General features: G+C 34.5%; 2 protein-coding genes across 3 annotated transcripts in view; one reads left to right on the plus strand and one right to left on the minus strand.

Moving 5' to 3' along the window:
- LOC145278276 (salivary peroxidase/catechol oxidase-like) overlaps positions 1-2,835 on the plus strand; it is a 45,364-nt gene extending 42,529 nt beyond the window's left edge. Inside the window, exons 13-14 of the mRNA XM_080130569.1 lie at positions 1,260-1,362; positions 2,518-2,835. Of these exons, the coding sequence (XP_079986695.1) occupies positions 1,260-1,362; positions 2,518-2,725 (311 nt within the window). The 3' untranslated portion in view covers positions 2,726-2,835. The remainder of the gene's footprint in view (positions 1-1,259; positions 1,363-2,517) is intronic.
- An 8,592-nt stretch (positions 2,836-11,427) lies between these two features.
- The window catches only part of LOC145278032 (salivary peroxidase/catechol oxidase-like), a 31,203-nt gene continuing 24,953 nt past the window's right edge, over positions 11,428-17,677 (minus strand). For both annotated transcript variants that reach the window (XM_080130249.1, XM_080130250.1), the window contains exons 11-14: positions 15,867-16,079; positions 14,996-15,162; positions 13,106-13,208; positions 11,428-11,734 (exon numbers count right to left, since the gene is read on the minus strand). In XM_080130249.1, the coding sequence (XP_079986375.1) occupies positions 11,521-11,734; positions 13,106-13,208; positions 14,996-15,162; positions 15,867-16,079 (697 nt within the window). In that variant the 3' untranslated portion in view covers positions 11,428-11,520. The remainder of the gene's footprint in view (positions 11,735-13,105; positions 13,209-14,995; positions 15,163-15,866; positions 16,080-17,677) is intronic.

The following is a 17,677-nucleotide window of genomic DNA, read 5'->3' on the forward strand; positions in this document are numbered from 1 at the left end:
GAGAAAGAGTTTTTAAGAGTTATTGGTCTTTTTCTCTTGGAAAAATAAGTTGTCTAAAGCATTTTATTCGTTTATTATATATTTTTCATTTCAAGATGATTCTACTTGCCAGCACTTTTTCAACTTATAATTAATAGATAGTCCTTAATTGAAATTTTTTTTTAATGCGTATTTACAAATAACGTGTATATGTTACCTACTGGCTGTATACGCGACACTATCTTGTCTCTTTAAATGTATGTATAATCGTGTCTCTTTAAATATGCATATACTACATCGTTCCTGTATTGGTTGGCGGGCTATATCGTCTTTTTTTTTTTGTATATATCCTATTTATTTACAATTGCCTTTGTTTATTATAAATATCAGAACCATAATTTGCTTATTGCAAATTCCATTATTTTATTGCCTATTTTAGAATTTGTTTTCTATCATTCCTTTTTGATTAAGGAAATATTTGCCATTATTCTATTGTCACAAAATTTATTTTCTTTTTATCTAACTACATCTACTAGTTAACGTATCTTAATCTTTTCATTCGTAGGGGTTTAATCTGTTGGTTGGTTGGTTGGTTGTTTTTGTTTTACGGCATATCAACCCTTTTCGGGTTATTTAATGCCGAATCCAAAGAGTTTGAAGAAAAAATTTTCAAGTCGGTTTCTATTTAACCCATAGTTGGAACCTAACAGGTACTACCACTCCGGGTCAGAGTGGACCTGGGAGCAATGGTAATTAAAGGGTGGCTCCACACTCCCCAAAGCCCACAAGCTGGAGCCTTACCACTGGATATAGTTTAAGGTAATATCCAGGACCGGTTTAATCTGTAACAATATGTAATTAATCTTTGAATTATTATTCAAATTCAAAATCAATTTTTCAAAAAATATTCGCTTACTCTTCTAATTAAACGCTGACTTTCTATAACACCTATAACATTTATTTTATTTTAAAACATTTACATCCCAATCAAACAGTATTTTACTTCCAGTATTTTTGTAGAGACAAATTTAATTACAAGACTCCCAACAATTCTAGCACACAACGAGAATCCTCCCATCTACGATTAATTAAAGAAGACTATAATTAATGCTTACATGTGTTCTACAATCTTGTAAAAATACATATACACGTTTTAAACGTGAGAACGGGGTTACTACGGTTCTTCATTATATTTACAACGCCCGGCAACAGGTCCTACTAGTCTCATATATGTTTGTATTTATTTGTATTATGAAATGATGTTCTTATTTATTTTGCAGGCGCATTGCATGCTATTCGAAATGTCAGCATGTCTCGTCTTCTTTGTGATAACACAGACATCGAACAGATTCAAATGAACGCCTTTAAAGCAGCATCGGAAAAGTAAGTCATTAAGAAAATATTTCTTTTTTGCAGTTCTTACTATATCTTATCTATTGCTAGCGATAGATATAGAATGACTTTCATTTACGGCATACTTTAGTTAATAACACGAAAATTATACTGTAATATTTAAATGGAAAAAAAAGACCTCGCACATGGAAGCTTCTGTAAACGCGAATTTTGTACATGCACGTTCTCGCTCGTGAGCGATCAAGTATTTTTATACATGCATATTTTCTAAGTTGCCGTTTCTTTCGTCGTCGCCGCGTTTCTTATGTGATCGTGGTGTCTCGTCTAGTGGTCGGCCAACTTTTTTTTAACGAAACCGATTAGCTACTCATGCATGAAAATGCAATAGATTTCGTTATTTAAATTAACCGGGACACGTACGCATATTTATGACTCGCGAGTCGAGTTAGTATCACGTCGGCATTGAATTTGTAGACGTGAGCGTGACGTCACAGAATAAAATCAAGTCCTCAAAACCAAAAACAGTTAAAAAAAAAAAGGGGTTTGTAGGACTAGCTTCTTCTGTGGAGAGCAACCATTTATTAAGTCGCCCGACGAAAACTTCTGGTTTTAACTGACCATTTGTCTGAAGCATTTGCATGTCAAGTCTCGCGACAATATAAATTTGCTTATATTTTATTAATATAATTAATTAATATAATTAATATTAATTAATATAATTAATGATATAATTAATATTAATTAATAAAATACAGCTTGTTTTTCTTTTATGCAGCACTCTTAATAACCTCGTTAAATTCATTAGTTATTAAGCTTAAATACCTTTCACCTGTATATATATTTATATGTGTGTGTGTATGTGTGTGTGTGCGATCGCATGTATGTGAGTGTGCGTGTGTGTGTGTTTAGGAACTCTTCACATTATTCGACGAGATGAGAGTATTTTTATTGTCTACGTAGTCTCCACCTGGTTCTAAATTATCTATTCTGATAATATTCAATACGTCAAGATTTTTTCTGACTACCACTTCTCTGACTAAGTCTAGCCAGTTAATTATATTTTCTGTCTCTTTAGAAATCACTTTGCCTTTCATCCAAATAAAAGATTTACATTCATACACATTCTTATCATCCTTTGCAATGCATCTGAAATCATTTTATTTGCAACATCTCTCTTCTTTCTAGAAATCCGATTGTGCCTTGTGCCGAAATACCTGCCGTCGACGAATGCGACTTGGTAAGACGATACAGTGACTGGTGCCCGTGGAGTGAATGCGTCGATAACCAAAGATATAGAAGCCGTCATTGCACAGCTCCGGTTACTGGGGTTTGTTCTTGTGAAGATGTCCAACGAGACGTCCAAGTTGAACTGTGTGAAAACACCGATGCCTAATCAAGAGAGGGGAAAAAAACAATGTTGGACAATATTCCTGCATACGTGAAAAATGATCAAACAACTCTGATTCTACAAATGATTCGTAGTTTGATAATAAAAAAAATGCAATTTTATTTTGGTTTTATCTTTATTAATTGAATGCGATGGAGTTTGTTTAATTTGTTTTGTGTTTAATAGTTTTTATTGATGAAATAAAATACATACAAAAAAAACATATTCTCTTTGCAAAAGAATAAATACTTTGGGAAATTCACGCTGGGATTGGTCTTTGCGAAAAAAACAATATCCAGGGTTATCTACATGTACACCCAAGATCAATTTGGCCAAGATCAAAGTGTAGTATCTGTTCCGGCAGATACTGCAAGCAAAGACCATATGTGTGGGCAATCTCACATATAAGACCTTGGTCAATGTAGGGGCAACCCTTCATACCAATTGTCACTATCCAACTCCCCTACTCCCCGGGGAGTTGGTCCCCATTTCCCCCTTCACTCCTCACATTAAAAATCGGCCTTGTGCCTAATTTGCTCGGTGGGGGAGCAAATAAATACCATCTGTTCTTAAGATGCTGCACTTCCATTTCTTGTTCTCTTTCGGTGGAATAGCAGTCCTTCACGACTAAGGCAATTTTTATTTTTGTACCTTTTCTCCACGTTAAAAAACGACCCTGGTGTCTAACTCTGTCCCGTGGGGAGACGTTTTAAATAGGTACATGTACACCCTCGTGAATGGAAACCGTGTATATGTTATCTCAGCTAGATATCTTGAGTATTCAACCTCTGGACGGTCGAATAGTGACCATTAATAATGTAAAGACGTGCGTATTCAAATGCATGCGAAATGACGTCATCGGTAGCGAAAAATAAAGATTATATAAAATTGAGAGAGCACGTTCGAGAAGATGATCACGTAGGTGACGTTGCTGGCGTCACAATGAGGAAATAAATGTCTTTGTTACAAAGAAAAAGGTGAGTTAAAGATATTTTCTATCCTTTATCTACTTTGCCACTGAGGCTACAACGTGTTGGTCCCTGTGTAACGTTACAATAAGGTAAAAATGACTCTAGGAGACGAGAAAGCAAGGCAAACATAGCTAGCTTTCTGGAGAAAGAAAAAGACGGGGGAGTAAGAATGGGAATTGGAGTTAAAACGTTCAACAAAATAAAGTTGTTTTTTTCTGTCGAGCGGTGGAACGGTGTGTCTATTTGGGCAAGTTAGCCTTTAGGGCCCTTATCTGAAGGATTGTGTGTTTTGGTCTAAACCCTAACTCTAACCCGTCAGGTAAAAACTTCATTTTTCAAGTCTGACATTTAACCTTGGTAAAGCGAATAACACTTATACTATCCAAAGAAATAAACACAGTCATTTTTTTAACTTGTTTTATGGTTTTTGTTTTGAGATATCTGGTAAATATTTTTTTATATCAGTCCGTTGAAGATGCTTTTTTTATAATAAACATATAATTTTATAGGTTTTTAATATATAAGTTTCATAATCCACTCCAAGTGCAATTTCAATTTGTGAATAAAACCACAATTTCCGGAGAAAGATGAAAAAAAATATCATCGAATCAAAGGAGATACCAAGGAATCATGCCTACTTCGGATTGTTATCTTGTGTTTTGAAAGAATTACGATACGTATTAGACCCTTTTACCTCCCTGCTACCAAATACTCTCACTTCAGGATTTACCATTCAATTTGGATATGGAGTTCAATATCCTTTTCATTTTGAACCAATATCTAATTTTCCTTACTCTATGATTTAAAAACTTTACAAAATTTAATTATGATTTTCTATGTTTATTACTTTTAGCAAATTAGGTATAAGCCATTTATAATACTTGCTAATATATTTTCCTCTGAGGAGATGGGTAAACATTGAAAACCTATAAGTTAAGAGAATATACTTATAAAAATGTATTCTTTGTCTTGCATCTAATAAAAATTCTAGATTTGAAATTTAACCTTTCACATCATAAAATTTAAATTGCTAAATTATTATTTATTTGCTCTTTCTGGTATATTGAGCAATTTTCATTTAGCTGGGATTGTCTTTACAAAATATTACAGCTAATAAAATTTTGTAAGACCGATAATCACTGGATTTACATACACATAGATTTATTGCATTACATTATTCTGAAGTATATATATATATATATATATATATATATATATTATATATATATATCATATATATATATATGTATGTATATGCATATATATATAGTGAAACGTTTAATATACTTCATTAAACATAGCTTACAATTGTTGCGTTGTTTGGAGAGGATGATTGGGACGCGACATGGGGTCCGTTCCATCATCTTCATACATATTTATTAAGCAAATCTCAGATAGTCGAATAAAAACACCAAATAAGATATCTGAAAAAATAAAATTGTTTTTATATTCAAATTTAAACTTATTTTACATTAAAACATAAATATAAAATTTCCGCGATTTTAATACTGTCTATTAACTATACATATATAGAGAAAACTTGATATTTGAACTTGGAGAACTACCTAATCTGCATTATATATATATATATATATATATATATATATATGTATATATACGAGCGAACAGTTAATAAAACATGTTAAAAAAAACACTTTGAAATGAGTTAAAAACATATTTAATCTGAAAAGGAAACACTTGATAAGTGGATATTTAATTGTAATTTTTATTATATATATATATGTGTGTGTGTGTGTGTGTGTGTGTGCACGCGCGTTAACTTAAAACAAGTATACGTTTACAATTTATATTTTCAATAAAGCTATCTTTGCAACCTATATTTTTAAGCTCAATGAAAATAGATTTACACTTCCAGAGCACATGTAACTTTATTAAAGAACTTCAAAATTACAGGAATATACACTTAATTCACATCCATATTGTTTGAATTACCGCGTCTTACATGTGTTTCATTGAATTGCATAAACCAAAGCAACCGTCAGAGACTTTATATTAGTTCATAAAAAAATAAAATGTACAGTTTTTTTCTCCTTAGTTCCAAAAAAGGAAGGTAATTTTAAAACGAATTAGGAAGGTTTAAAGACATAAAAATCCGAAATTCAGTAGAAACAGTAAAGATATACACTTGTTATACATAAAGCATTGAAAACATATCTATGTGTAGAAGAAAGAAAGAAGTTTAGTTCATAGATCACGAGTAAAATAAGCCCATTCTTTACGCCATATTTGAATTCATACTGAGCTACTGTTTTCAATGTTAATCACGATAAGTGAAGGAGAACTAAGTTTTGCATATAATTTTAAGGCATTACATAATATATATATATATATGTATATATATATATATATATATATATTTATATGAATAAAATATCAATACGAAAAATATATATAAGTTTATATCTTTTCTGTATTTATTTCCTATGTGTTGACGTGTAGGAATCCAAAACGTATTTTGAAAAAAAAAATGTTTCTTTCAAAAGCACATTATTTTCGACCGATCCTTCGGTCTTCCCCAGTGTGAGTGATGGAAACATTGGTGCCGGGTGTGCATGGTTATCAGCAGGAGGGGCACGTGTATAGCCAATGAGGTAAAGATCTATCTGAATATGGCCCTTCCAACATTTTGGACTTGGAATGGTCAGAAACTTGTGTGGCCTCTATTCAAAACCAAGTCTTTCATAAAACTTTGAATTGGGAACCACGTACCTCACGAACACACTCACATATGTAAACATACATGCATGTACACCCGCACACTATCACATATTCTTCTACACGGTCCCGTACATGCATAGAATAATATGCACACACACGTTTATAGGCGTACCGACATATACACCTGGAGACTGATAAGTGGAAAATTCTCACCAAAAGATTGGAATCATGAATTTATTATGGTTCTAGGTACGAGACGGGGTGAAAGGACACGCTGCTTGTCTGGATTGTCTACACACACGCGCGCGCGCACACACACACACATCTACTTATTTTATCAACTGCTTACTGTAGATTCTAGTGTCTTTCATTACTTGATATATTCGCATATATAATGTTTTAAAAAATAAACGAAGAATATTCTTTTTAGGTTAGTTTTTATTTACTTAATTTCTTTCTATTTTTGTTCATACATATTAAAATATCCATGTTAACTTCTCCGATTTCGGGCTGTTTTATGTATAACGTTTCTCTGTCTGTCTGTGTGTCTATATGACTCTCCTTTTCTTCTCCCACACACACACCAGGGAGTATTCGAGCTATGATATTTTCTCTTACTTTCTTCTACACGTTCAGCTCGCCTTGGGATTTTCTAATCGAACAGTTAGAATAATACTACACAGTGATCTGCGATTCCGTTCATACAATTTAATGATTGCTCAGAAACCGCACGAGCAGGACTGGGAAGATGGCATGTCAAAATGACATATTTTCGCCGCACCCAGTATTTAATTAAGAGTAGAAAGTGAAACGTTGGTTTCTTCGTCACATAGCATGGGCCCTACAGAAGAAAGTAGCGATTAAGTTCACTAGTATGAATTTTTATAATATTCAACGTTTAGTGCATGTCACGATAACCTACCTGCAAACAGAATTGTATTAGATAAGAAGATAAGAAATGATTATGTGTTCAGTAAAGTAATGTAAACAATGTAGAAATCTATTTTTTTCTTTTACATGGGGGTCAACACTTATCAGGGCCCGAGGGCTAATGAGTGTACAGTAGTCACTGAAACAAAAACGTATGAATAGTTAGTGGTGGAAATGGAGTAGAAATGGGTTATTTGGGAAGGGCGGTTTAACAAGAACTTGTTTACATTCGATTTGAAGACGACCATATTGTAGTCAGCTGGAAAGCAGGCCAGTGGAATAGAGTTCCACGGGTTTGTAACTCTAAGAAAAAAGCTCTGTTCATGGAATTTGCGTTTAGATTAAGGCACAGAGAGAGTGAGGGAAATTGTTGATTGTTGTTGTGGCAAGACGAGTGTTTTTTGTGAAAGTTTGGTAAGAGGGGGACAATAAATTGAAGTTCAGGCGAACATTTGCTATGAAACTAAGCATAGAGCAGAGACAGGCTCGCAACTTCTCTTCTGTGTGAACGAAGCTGTAAGGGAAGAAAAAAAAAGAAGGTATCACCCACTAGATTTCGAAGCCGGTTTTAAAATTTGTCAAAGCAGGATAGGGTGCTCTGAATATTTTCGAGACGCTGTCGATTCGTCACACAAAGAAGTTTTGTTCGTCCTGTTTAAACAGACTGTATAAAGATTTAAGTTTATGTGTTGATAGCTCACTATAAAAACATATTTTCGAGAGTCTCGTAACTTTCTGCTTCCCTTAGTCATCATAGTTTACAAGTGATGTTTCTGACAAAGGGTAAAGTATTGCTGCTTACTGAGTCGAAAATATCTATCTCTTAACATTGTCCAGTTTTTAAAGTAGTATTTATAACATCAAATGGCTTCATGACTTGTCTGTAGCAATTTCTTTACACAAAGCTTTATGGCAAAGCAGCCGTAAAAATTTTGATTTAGTTTTATGGCATATCAACCATTTTCGTTTCATTTGATATCGAATTCAGTAGTTTTGGAATAGATTTTATGTTTCGAGTTTTTTGGGGGTTTTTACGTAGTAGTCACCACTTATCAAGGCCCGGAAGCCACTCGGGGATAAGGGTTATTGCGTGTACAGTAGTCAATTGGACAATATCGTAGTCATCGTTAGTAATGAAGATCTGATAAAGTGTCCTACTTAAGGGAGTGGTTTATCAGGAATTTGTTTATGTTGGACTTGAAGACATCCAAGTTGTAGTTAGGTGGGAAACAGGTAAACGGAAGAGAGTTCCACAGGCGTGCACTTCTAAGAAAGAAACTTTGTTCGTGGAATCTACGTTTTGATTTAGGCACAGATAAAGAATGGGGAAAATTACTGACAGTGGTTTCAGATAGACGCAAAAGATTGGCGAGGGGGGGACCAGAGATTGGAGCTCGGGCGAGCACTTGCCAAGGAAATAACAATAAAACAGACAGGCTCGCAATGTCCCTTTTGTGGGAGAGAGGTTGCAGGGAAGAGAAAAAGACGTCTCCCACTAGGCCACGAAGTCTATTTTGTACTCTGTAAAGGAAGGATAGGCTGGTTTTAGTAGCTCCTGTCCAGGTGTGGCAGCAGTACTCCATCCCTGGACGCACTTCGCTTTTATATAGATAGCGAATTGCATCAGCCGGGAGATATCTTCTGGAGCGGTAGAAGGATCCTTCCATTTTCCCAGCGATCTTAGCAACATACTTGATGTACGTGTTCCATTTCAGGTCAGGAGTAAAGGTCAATCCCAGAAGCTTATTAAAACATGGAGCCTCCCCTAAACGAGAGCCGCCCATTTCAATTGATGCCAGATGGGGATCAGAGCGTTGCTGATGTAAAGATAGGAGCTTGGTTTTAGATGCATTAAAAGTAATCAGCCACCTCTCCCCCCCCCACTGTACCGCCTGCTCAAAATCAGAGGAGAGAGAATCAGAGACAACTTTGTCATTTACGGCCTTATGTCTTGCCATAGATGGTCGTGTCATCAGCATAGATGTCAACAAATGATTTAAGTATGTGTTTTGGGAGATCATTGATGTAGATCAGGAAGAGAGTTGGGCCCAGGATGGACCCCTGATACGAGGTAATTTAAATAAGTTTCCATACTTTTTTGTACAGGCATTTAAAAATTGTCATTAACTCTTGAAAATTCAGTATGTTATTGCTATATATCCTAAGTAGTAATTTACTATTTTTTATGATTTCAGGACCAAATGAATAAATACAGTAGGAATTGGAATACACCCTACTAAAGCCTGATTGTCACAGCTGGTGAATTTCAAAAATGCAATCTGGGCGTGAGGACACTTTAGAAGAAATATATAGAATGAAATTCTGTTTTAAACACCACAGAGACGTATATAATGCTTCAGACTGCTTTTGGACCATCTTGTATAAATCGAGCATTAGTTTTCGAGTGGTATAAGAGATTCAAGGAAGGCAAGGAGTCTAGAAGAGATGATGAGAGGTGTGGGAGAAGTAAGAAATCCAGAACACCAGAGTTGATTTGCCAAATAAAGAATGTCATATATAAGGACCGTCGTGTGTCTATAGACAATAACCGCACAGTTTGATGTCAGTGTGGGAACTGTACACATAGATATCCGTGAGGAACTGAAGATGCGGAAGATGTGCGTGAAGTTTGTCCAAAGTGTTTTCCGAGAAGATCACAGACTATTTGACCAAAATATGCATCAACATAGTTCCTCACCCTCTCTACAGTCAAACCTTGCTCCTTGTGACTTTTGGTTATTCCCTAAGCTCAAGGAAACCCTTATCTGCTGTCGTTATGCGACAATTGAAGATATAAAAGAGGGGACCATTGACACACTCACACAAGAGAGCTTCTGTGAAATCTTCCAGAACGGCAAAACAAGTGCATTGCAGCCGGAAGTGATAATTTTGAAAGGGACTCGAGTTTCATGTGTGTTCTATCAATAAAAATGTCCAGATGAAAAAAAGTCTGGGAACTTATTTAAGGCACATTGTATCTTCAAATATTTGTTCATGGTGTTTCTTTTGGTTGTTTTTTAGAGAAAAAGTCTTGTTTTTTCTTTTTTGGTTTTGTTTTTAAATTAGCAGATTATTATGTAATTTTGCAAAAGGAAAAGAAAAAAAATAGCAACATGTTATATAAGATGGGCTGTCATCTTCTCATGTAGGTAAAAAGGCAGACTAGATAATTGAAAATGATATTAGGAAAAAAATAGAATCGAACCCTGTAGACAAGTGTTAAAAGATAATGGATAAGTTGAAATCCTAGGAATGCAATTGATTGTTAGTTCTTTTAGAAACAACTAAATATTATTTATGTCAGGTAAAGCGATTGTCCATTCTTTTAGAAATAATTGGATATTAAATATGTCAGTTAAAAGAATGGACAGTGCGAGTTTATAAATTAAAAATAGATTAAACGATACAATTTAATTTACGGATTTCTTTTGTTTATCAGAGGTGTGTGAATACATGTGCAAGGGCACGGGTTGACCCTAACCCTAACCGTGATAAAATCACGTTGGTTGACAGCAGGCCTCTGACGTTATAAACAAAAGGAAATTCTCAATATATTGACGAGGCTTCGAAGTTAGAGAGAATAATCGAAGATCACAATCACAGTCACAGTGATAGAGTCAGTTAGAGACTTGGAGCTGATGCTCTTAGAGGCCAAGGGTGGAAGAGAGGCCATGTAGTAATACAAGCTTTAATTCTTGACATCATCAATCGGCCGGCTGATGAATAAAGAAACCATCTAATATTTTGTAATTGTTTGTCTTCGTGACGTCATTCCACCCACTGAAAGGTAAATGTGTTTTATCATCATCTTTAATGAGCTTGTTATAACTCCCCCTCAAGTAATGGGCCCCCTCCTCTGTGTTAACAAGAACTGTATAAATGTCTCAGCTCCGTATTAATAATATGAAGTCCCCTAGAATTGTCACGGTCATCGTCGTGTGTGTAATCTACATAAATGTCATTATCATTTCTTGTTCTGAGTCCCCCGTTATATGTGTCCCAATATGTACCCCTGCTACCCAACAAGCAATGCTTGGTGCATTTTAGGTCACGAAGCTAATATCTTCAGACATCCTGATCTAGTAACACCAGAAATCATTTAAACAAAGAAAAACAAAAAAAAATATGTTTATTTAAAAAAAGAAATCATTTTTATTAAAACATGTGTTAAATCTACAAAAAAAATGGACGGATCATATGGGTTCATAATTCAAAATTCAATTAGGCTGCGGGTCCAAAAACATTGCATTGTCCGATTTGAGTCTCGGCAGGGACGCCATCGCAGGAACACGCACCGGTGGCGGGTGTCAGGCAGGTTCGGGTTCGAACCCTCTGGTTATTGATACAGTCGCTCCAAGCAGTCCAAGCACTGTAGGTTCTTACCAAGGAACATTGGTCAGCAGCCGGGAGGGAAGAGCAGTCTACAACTGGGTTTCTGTTTAATAAAAACACAAATATTGATTAGTGATATTTTTATGTATATAAAATCAAGCACATCCATATAATGTTTTACGGGGTTTTAATGTCGTCTATGATGTTGTGTGCCTCTTAGAGTTGACAGTACCAGTTAGATATATTTCTAACGGACAGGTTGGCACATTTGTGATTTTTCCCTTCGGCACCTTCGACACCAAAGTCAACACTGTCTGAGCCATTTCTGAAACAGCCTCTTTCCTGTTGACTGCGATCTGTTGCTGTTCGTTACAGTACTATGAGATCCATCCTCCCACGCTTTGCCTTCTCCCTAAGGAGTTAGTTTATTGATAATCGTCTGAAACGTTTCCGCCGTAAATGCCGGACGAACTGCCTAGGTAGTTTTATCAGGTTAAAGCTTTACTCCTCGGGAGCGCCGGCTCTTCAATCTCACTTGCTGACCCTTGTGGCACATCTTCCAACCATGAGAGGGAGATAAATATCTTAATTGAAAGACGGCAAAAACACATCAATTTTAAGGCGTACGGCATTAATGGGTCAATTCCTGTTATGGAATAAAGTGCTCTTAATGGACTTTCCAAGAGACTATAAATATCCTTACATCTAAACATTGAGGTAGCGATTCGTAATAGTTATGGCCCCAGAATCATGACGTGTACTTCTTTAACATACATTTGCTAATAAACCTTTTTTGTTAATTATATGATGTGCCTTCAATAAGTTTCCAGACATTTTTATACAGGCATTTAAAATTCAGCATGTTATTGTTATACATCTTATGAGATGATTGACCAATTTTTATGATTTCAGGTTCAAATGACCAGCTATAGCAGGAATTTGAACATACTTAACTAAAGCCTGATTGGTGAATTTCAAAATGCAAACTGGACGTGAGGGCACTTTGGAATAACGATTTCCAATAAAATTCTGTTTTAAACCTGAGAAAATGGTACAGAAACGTATAGGATGCTTCAGACTGTTATTGGACTATCTCGCATGAATCGAGCATCGATTTTTGAGTGGTATAAATTGTTCAAGAGGAGGATGAGAGGTCTAAGAACACTGTCAGGTACATAAAGTATCTTCGGGTGAAATTTCATAAAATTCGATCCAGCTGTTTTTTAGTTGATAGGGAACGAACTCAGACACACACACACAGACACACACACATACACACACACAGACACACACACAAACAGACATACACACACACACACTCACAATTCTTTTATATAATAGTAGAGATAAACAAAAATGACTTCTAAGATCGATGATTGCATATTTATTTGAAGGGTGTAAATATATTATTTAGATAGTTTCTATTGTGTAATCGTGATTGCATTTTATTATTCAAATAAAACGAACGACTTACGTTTCGGAGGCAGCAATGAATGCATCTCCTTGGATTTGTTGGATGTTGGTGTTATCACAAATGAGACGAGACATGGTCACGTTTCGGATGGCATTCACGGTATCTGAAATTATGACATAAATTAATGTGAAAATAAATAAAGTTACTAAAATCATTCTTTGGTGAATTCGCAAATGAATATCTTTCATAAGTTAAGTATTATTAAAACACAATGGACACTATTTTCATAGAAATGTTAATGAACTCATATTTGCTGCGTGCTATTGATATTTTTTTCTGTCCATAAAACTATTTTTGCGCCATCCAGATAATGCCAGTTTCATACAAAACATTTTTAATTAAATACTTATTCGTGGAATTTCCACGGATCTTGCTAATTAGTTAAATATTTCGTATTAGTTATTAAACGTTGCCGAGTATCTAATGATGAGGTGCAATGATATTAGGGTATCGTTTGATGCACTCGAACTAATCAATAGAAATTAATATTTAGTGAAAAATTAAGCGCAAACTAAAACATATTCAAACATTAATTTGGCATAAAGCACTCATTCGAAGTCAATAGGCTATAACTTTTGCCAGTTCTTAACGGAAAAATCCAATTATATTCATAAATATTGAAATCATTTTACTTTTATTCCAATTTTGAAAAGTGTGACTCACTACTCGACAAAATAATAAAAACAAAACAATCATCAATACTTAAATAATGTAAATAACTGTTGTGGTGGCACCCACTTATTTACATATGTGAATAATATTACACATAAATAAAAAGACTCGGTTAGTCTGAGTGTGTGTTAACCAGAAGCCACCGAAGGCCGAGCCGAGAGCGGATATGTTCTCCAGCCAAGACTCCCTTACTTGACAACCATTATGTAAATATACTGTAAATATACTTTTCCGAATACACTTCTTATTGATCTACCTTTGTTTGTTGAGTCTTCATTTGTATTGCATTATACGTTGTTTGCAAACATAACAATAACAAATAAAAAAACAACTAAACAAAACAAGTTAAAATTATTATTCATGTTTCTACTGATAAAATATATCGATCGAGTTAACAATAATCATCAATACTTAAGTAATAATAATAATAAATTTCAATAACTAATTAAATAGTGTTAATAACTTATTAAATAATGTCAATAATTAATTAAATAATGTCAGTAACTAATTAAATATTTTCACTAATAAGTTAAATAATGTCAACAACTTATTAAATAATGTCAATAACTAATTAAATGATGTCAATAATTAATTAAACAATGTCAATAATTAATTAAATAATGCCAGTAACTAATTAAATAATGTCAATAACTAATTAAATACTGTCAATAATTTAATAATGTCAGTAACTAAATTATGTCAATAACTAATTAAATAATGCCATTAATTAATTAAATAATGCCAATAACTAATTAAATAATGTCAATAACTAATTAAATTTTGCCAATAACTAATTAAATAATGTCAGTAACTAATTAAATAATGTCAATAATTAATTAAATAATGTCAGTAACTAATTAAATAATGTCAATAACTAATTAAATTTTGTCAATAACTAATAAAATTTTGTCAGTAACTAATTTAATAATGTCAATAACTAATTAACTAATGTCAATAATTAATTAAATAATGTCAGTAACTAATTAAATAATGTCAATAATTAATTAAATTTTGTCAGTAACTAATCAAATAATGTCAAAACTTAATTAAATATTGTCAATAACTAATTAAATAATGTCAATAACTAATTAAATAATGTCAATAACTAATTAAAAAAACAAACTAAAGAGAATAAGTTAAATTTATAATTCATGTCTCTATTAATTAAAGTTCTGAAACGTTGCTGAGAATCTAATGTAGTTTAGTGAAATGTCTTACCGACGGACAGTTGGTTTGGTCCTGCATTTTCATACCAGAATCGGTCACCCATTTTCAAAGCCTGGAATTGGCGTGCAGCAATGCATGCGAACAATGGTCCAACGCTTCCACCTTCAATCGGAATCTCAGAAACACCACCAGTCCAAACGTCGATGTCTTCGACGCTCCTAGAAAACACAAAGCAAAATTTGTGAATGAAAAAAATGAAACAGTTTTTGTGTGTGAGAGATTTTAACCCTGAGATTCCTTTGCATGTGAATGTAATGAAAGTAATTCTGCGTCTCTTGCCGCGTCTTAAATGAGCTAGTGACACTTTTATACAATGAAATTAATCTATTTATAAGCTGTATTTTAAGAGTGTTGATATACAACTGAATAGGTTAATGAGTAAGATTCCTACATAACAAAATCAATTTTTTTTGTTTTTTTTTTACACGTTGGTCACCACTTATCAAGGCCCGGAAGCCACTCAGGGATAAGGGTTATTGCAAGTAAAGTACGTTAGTGTTGAGATTTGATGAAGTGTTTACTTAAGGGGGCGGTTCACCAGGAATTTGTTAACGTTGGACTTGAAGAAATCCAAGTTGTAGTCAGGTAGAAAGCAGGCAGACGGAACAGAGTTCCACAGGCGTGCAGTTCTAAGAAAGAAGCTTTGTTGTTGCCAAAGTAAACTTTCCTTATTATAATGCTGCCTATGATACTACAACACTCTCTAATATGGGAAACGCCAGGTAACCCTGCCAGTCCTATTCATAAACTATAATAGAAGCCAAATACATCCTTTAATATAAATAATGGTCGAAATAAGGAAAAGGCTTCGTTTATGTTTCGTAAGTTAATAGATTTATTTGGTTACTCGAATATTTCTTACGTGTAAACGGTCGCTAAGAGGTTGGCGTCATCTTCGGAATGGTCAGCAAGAGTTGTGAAATTGGTAGCCACGTCGAGTCCACACCACTGGCGCCAGGCGTTGTATGTTGGAAGTCCAATGTCACGTCCTGCTTGGACGTTGATGGCAGCCAAATCCCAGCCGTTACCAGGGGCAGTTTCGACCAGTTTATTGGTGAGTTCTTCAGTCATTAACCTGTAAAGAAATAAATAAATAAAAAATATTGTATTTAAATGCTTACTGGTTTATGAATTCTACCATTCTGAAGTGGGTTCTTAATTTCTATAAGTTATCAATACGATCATTAATAACAAGCTATAAACAAATAAATAAGACATATATATATATATATATATATATATATATATATATATATATATATATATGTATATATATATATATATAACCTGATAATTGTCTGTAAAATTCAATTGTGCTCTAGGAGAGGGCCGTTTAATGCTGTTGACTGTTGTTCTGTCGTGTCGGTTCCAGTGTCAATCTCATTTGTCCAGCGCCGAGCCATTTACTCTGAGACTCTCCTAGCGATGTCTTCTATAGCCGAACTCTGACTGACGTTCAGGCTATCCGTCTCCTCAATATATCTACTGTCCTTACTGGAAATGGCCACATCTGCTTTTCTTTTCTTCATTACCCCCCTCCCCCGTGTCTACTCAAAAGCTTGCTATTGTCAGGGTGCCATCCCGTCTGGGAAGTTCAATAGATTTGACTGCCTCCTTATCGTTTGACAGCTTATCATCTCATTATCTCACCGTTTTTTCGCAGATCAGGCAACGTGGAGGCGGTTTATTGTATCGCACATTTATGGATGGTATAAAAGTACACTTATGGCAAGTACGATACAGAAAAACGATTCTGGAAATCACACGGATAAAATTTATGGATTTACATTCTAGAGTTATATTTATTATTAAGTTTGATGTAGATTTAGTGAATAAAATTTAGTATTCAAAAGATAATGCACTTCTCTGGAGAGCTTCATCACATGATTTAAAACCGAACTCCCGTTCGTAAAGTTATTGTGTGATAAACGTGTGAATTAGCAGGTTATACTGAAGTACCTGCAAAAGATAACTTCAGTACTGCAAACTTTAATGGCTGAAAAGTTCCGCTGTTTTCCTCCATATATTGTAGGTCCTGGATATGACCTACAACTATATCCGATGGTGAAGCCCCAGCTTGCGGGCCTTGGGGAGTATGGAGCCACCCTTTAATTGCCATTGCTCCCAGGTCCACTCTGACCCGGAGTGGTAGTATCTGTTGGGGTCCCAACTATGGGTTAAATAGAATCCGACTTAAAAAAAACAAATATACTCCATTAAAAATCGTTCCTCAAAATAACTAGATTCGGCATTAAATAACCTGAAAAAGGTTGATATGCCGTAAAACAAAAACAACCAACCAACCATATATTGTATGGTATTCCCAAATGGCTAAATTTTTATGATCTAATGAGAACAGATGTTGTATGTATTTTACTATTTTACTATTAAACGAATTATCCCTTTAAAAAATTAAATAGATATATAAGCCATCTTACAATAGTTTTTCCCCTTAAGTTTACATTGGATTTGAAGGTTACCATGTTGTATTCAACTGGGAAGCAGGCCAGTGGAACAATGTTCCACAGGCTGGTAGTTCTGGGAACAAAAGCTTTGTTACTGGAATCTGCGTTTAGAGTTAGGCACAGATAGAGAGTAGAGAAAATCCTATATAGTGATTGTAGCTAGTCGAGTGTTTTTTTTGTGAGAGTTTGGCAAGGAGGAACCATACAT

The sequence above is a fragment of the Euprymna scolopes genome, chromosome 6 (assembly GCF_053919585.1).
Source record: "Euprymna scolopes isolate OS-2025 chromosome 6, ASM5391958v1, whole genome shotgun sequence".
Classification (NCBI taxonomy): Eukaryota; Metazoa; Mollusca; class Cephalopoda; order Sepiida; family Sepiolidae; genus Euprymna; species Euprymna scolopes.